Source organism: Coptis chinensis, chromosome 6 (genome assembly GCF_015680905.1).
Source record: "Coptis chinensis isolate HL-2020 chromosome 6, ASM1568090v1, whole genome shotgun sequence".
Classification (NCBI taxonomy): Eukaryota; Viridiplantae; Streptophyta; class Magnoliopsida; order Ranunculales; family Ranunculaceae; genus Coptis; species Coptis chinensis.
The window spans coordinates 65441735-65445825 of NC_141461.1; the positions used below are offsets into that span (position 1 = coordinate 65441735).

At 49.9% G+C, this 4091-nt stretch overlaps 1 protein-coding gene across 1 annotated transcript; it reads right to left on the reverse strand.

Moving 5' to 3' along the window:
- Nucleotides 1–854: 854 nt before the first annotated feature.
- Nucleotides 855–1823, reverse strand: LOC147493981 (uncharacterized). The gene has a single exon (XM_086567998.1). The coding sequence runs from the start codon at nt 1821–1823 to the stop codon at nt 855–857; it is 969 nt and encodes a 322-aa protein (XP_086424124.1).
- Between the last annotated feature and the right edge of the window lie 2268 nt (nt 1824–4091).

Consider the following 4091-nt stretch of genomic DNA (forward strand, 5'->3'; position numbering starts at 1 on the left):
TTTGGAAGTATACCGCTTTTCCGGTTTACCCACAATTTCGACTAGTACCGAACTAATGGTATATTCCGTGACCCCCAAATATAAGTACAACTTCTCCCCTCGTTCGTCGCGACAAAGATAGGGCCTTTACATAAATAACCCTTTAACTCTTGAACGCCTCTCTCGACTCGGGGTCCATTCAAAAATCCAGCGTATTCCTCGAAGAGCCGATCTAACGGCCTACACTTATCCGGCGACTTCGAGATGAATCTATTCAAAGCCGCGACCCTTCCCGCAAGTCTCTCGCGACCTCCTTGACATCCCGAGGCGAGGGCAGATCTCCACTAGGGGCCCTTATCCGTTTGGGGTTGGCTTCTATTCCCGGTGAGTAACTATGTATCCCAAGAACTTTCCGTAGTGACGCCCGAACGCATTTCTCTGGATTAAGTTTTAAATTGTACAACCGCAGTATTCTAAATGTCTCTTTCAAACCCTCTAGATGCTCTTCCTCCGACATGCTCTTTCTCCACCATGTCGTCTATGTAAATCTCAATCCCTTTCGGATCTTGCTTTCGAACATCTTTCCCCTAGCCGCTGAAATGTGGCCCCGGCGTTCTTCAATCCAAACGGCATTCTTGTGTAACAAGATATGTCCCACCTTCCACCCACGAAGGCTGTCTTTTTCCCGATCCGCCCATACATTGCCACTGGTTATATCCCATTGATGCATCCATGAAAGAAAACACTTTAAACCCCGCCGTTCTATCCACCCATTTCGTCTACTCTCGGCATGGGGTAGCTATCTTTGGGACACTCAATTAACGCCCGCGGAAGTCGACGCGACATCCGCACCTTGCCATTCTTCTTAGGTACCGCTACCACATTCGACAACCGGTCGGTAAAGGACACCTCTCATTATTATACCGCCCCTTCAATCTCGCGACCTCTTCGCGAATTCCTTCGGCGTACCTTGGTCTAATCCCTCGCATCTTCTGTCTTACTGGTTTCGCGTCCCCCCTCATATGTAACTTATGACATACGAACTCCGGGTCCAATCCGGTGACTTCCTCGATCATCCAGGCAAATACATCTTGGTTAGCAGATAAGAACCGTATTAATTTGGTCTTCCATTCCTCAGACAAACTGGACCCTACTGATGTGAATTTCTCTTCACCGTTCCCCCCCAAGTTTACTACCTCTATCTCATCCAAAGTCTTCTGTCCTTCTTCTAACTCCGTCGATCCCTCCGACGGCACATCAGAATTGCTATGCCGCCTCTTTCCCGGACCGCGAGGTCTCTTTCCTCGACCGCGGATCAACCTCTTCACTGTACTCTGGTGGCTATTTTTTGCCGACACCTGATCCCCGCGGACCTCGTATACCCCGGTCGAGGTAGGGAACCGAATCACTTGATAGTAAGTGGAGGGAACTGCTTTCATCTCGTGAATCCATCTCCTCCCCAGGATGGCGTTGTACTGCGAGTCGGCATCCACCACCTTAAACCTTGAAAACACCGTAACCGGTCCCGCAGTCACTGGGAGCAAGAGCTCCCCCAAGGGTTCCGTCATGCTCCAGTTGAACCCATACAAATTTGTTGGCGAGGGCCTCAGTTGCTTCCTGTCTATGTTCATTTCTTCCATTGCCCCTCTAAACAGTAAATCCACAGCACTGCCGCAATCCACCAACACTCTCTTTACTATGTAATTTCCCATAGTCACCGTGACCACCAACGCGTCCTCATGCGGGGAGTCAATAGCTCGGAGGTCCGCGTCGGTGAACGTGATGTTTTTCTTCCTTCCTTTTGCGACTTCAGACCTCGTCGCTGATCGCCCTGGCTGTCTCATGTACTTTGCTGTATGCTTTCGCCGCCGCTTTATCCCCGTCGCGGTGTGCATTATGGCTCAATATCTCCCATCAAGATCACGTTGATCGTTCCTAGTATCCTTTCCTGGGTAGGCCGCTCCCCTTTGTCCCTTCCGCTACAAACTCTTTCAATAATCCCCTTGCTATCATCCTCTGAATTAACCACCTTAACGCATAGCAGCCGTCCGTCTCGTGATTGTGTATTTGATGATAAGCACAATAAGGTCTGCCTTGCACCTCCACTGGCTTGGTTCGCGGACCCTCATACCCTTGCGATTTCGGGAATCGGCGGTAGTATTTCGCTTCAACGGCTTATTGGTGGCACTTGCTCTTCCTTGCGGTAAAGCTTTTTGTCTCGACCTTCCCCTCTAGCCTCTTCGCGGCCCCTCTCGGGCCGCGATGAATACCTTCGATATCCACTGGCCCCTTTGTCAGAGGGTTCATATTGCCGACGCCCCTCTGCTCTATCCAACGATAACACCGCCTTTCCTGGCCTTCTCACCTCCTTCTGCATGGTGTCCTCATACCTGATGTACTTTTCCACCCTCGGATATAAGTCCTGCAGAGTTGCTATCTCATTCTTTGCTACCGATTCATGTACCCTAGTTCCCGGGCGCAACCCTCTCTCGAAAGCTATCACCGCCGTCCTTTCGTCTAGATTCTCCACTTTCAAAGTCTCCGCCTTGAATCTACACAAGAAATCTCTCACCGATTCCGCAGACCTCTGCCTTACGTTGAACAAGGCCGCGATGTCCACCACCCGCTTCTTTTGGTGTATGAAGTGATCAATGAACGCTTGCTCCAACTCCTGAAAGTTATTAATACTCTTCGAAGGTAACCTGTAATACCAATCGGATGCTCCCCCTTTTAAGCTTGCCGGGAACATCATACATCTTAGTCCGTCATACCGCGACTCTTGCCACAACGGCATCTGCTGCCGGAAATGATGAATGTGGTCCGCTGGGTCTCCCGTTCCATCATACCTCTCAAACCTTGGCTGATTGAACCTCTTCGGCACTTCCGACTTCCATATCAAATCTGCCAGTGGGTTCACGATTCAACCCGCCACCACGACTTGCGGCTCCTCCCGCTCCCTTGGTCCGCGTCCCCAAGCTAGCCTTGGATCGTTGGCTATCATTTCCCTGACTTGTTCCTTAGTGAGCCCCACCCCCATTTGTTCTTCCATCCGATCCCCCCCTTCCTCCTCTTTCTCTGCTCTAGACACCTCCCTCTCCGACTCCTCTATTGTTTCTTTCTCCCTTCTCAACCCCTCATTTTCCTCCCTCAACCTCGATATTTCCTCATGCAACAACCTTGCTTCCTCCGCTCCAGACATTATTGTCTCTTCCCTATCCCGCTCCTCCCCTCCGCTTCTTGTTGACTCCATCGCCCCTCCGGGGACCGCCGCCTTTTTGGTCGCCCCACTCTTCTTTTTGCTGGCATCTCACTATTTTTTCTTATTCTCTCTTTCTTTTCTCTCCCCACAGACGGCGCCAAATGTTGTGACCTACCTCTTCTCCTCCTCTACTATTCTATTTATAATCCCCCCCTCTCCCCTGGGCCCTCCATCTGTCCACTCATCTTGTGGCCTCTGGACTGCCATGTGTTATGTTCTCGTACGACGTTAGGGTTTCACCCTTTCCCCTGCCAGGCACGTGCTCAGATGGTTCGATTCCATGTCAGCTGACCTTTCGTGCCGCGGTTCTCCCCTATCTGTCCTCGTCCCTCGGCCTCCATACTTGACTTCTCTGTCCACTGCCTCACGTAGCCTGTCCGTCATCCCACACCCTGCTCTCTTCCCGACTCCCTCATCCGCCATACCCGCGGCCCTCGTAAACTGTGTCGCTACATGGGCACTACATCTTACATGAAACAAACTACCATCAAGACATAAAACCCCTTTCCTCTTAAGCCAATCCTTGAGCTCCACTACCATAGTATTATTGTTAGAAGCATTATCAACGGTTATAGCAAATAACTTTCTATCAACATTCCATGCCAACGCTTGAGCCTTGATAACCTCACTAAGAACAACACCACTATGTGGCGTAGGAACAGTAAGATAAGCAATGATTTTTTTCCGCAACACCCACTCATCATCAATATAATGACAAGTAACACAACAATAACCAATATTTTGATAGTCAGGGGTCCACATATCAGTTGTAAAACTAACTTTTGATGGCAACTTATCAAAAAAATCTTGTAACTCAGTTCTTGACTCATTGTAAAGTTGCATGACATCCTCT

Coding starts and splice junctions, on each gene's coding strand:
- LOC147493981 (XM_086567998.1), bottom strand. CDS start 1,823: ATGAGACAGCCAGGGCGATCAGCGACGAGGTCTGAAGTCGCAAAAGGA.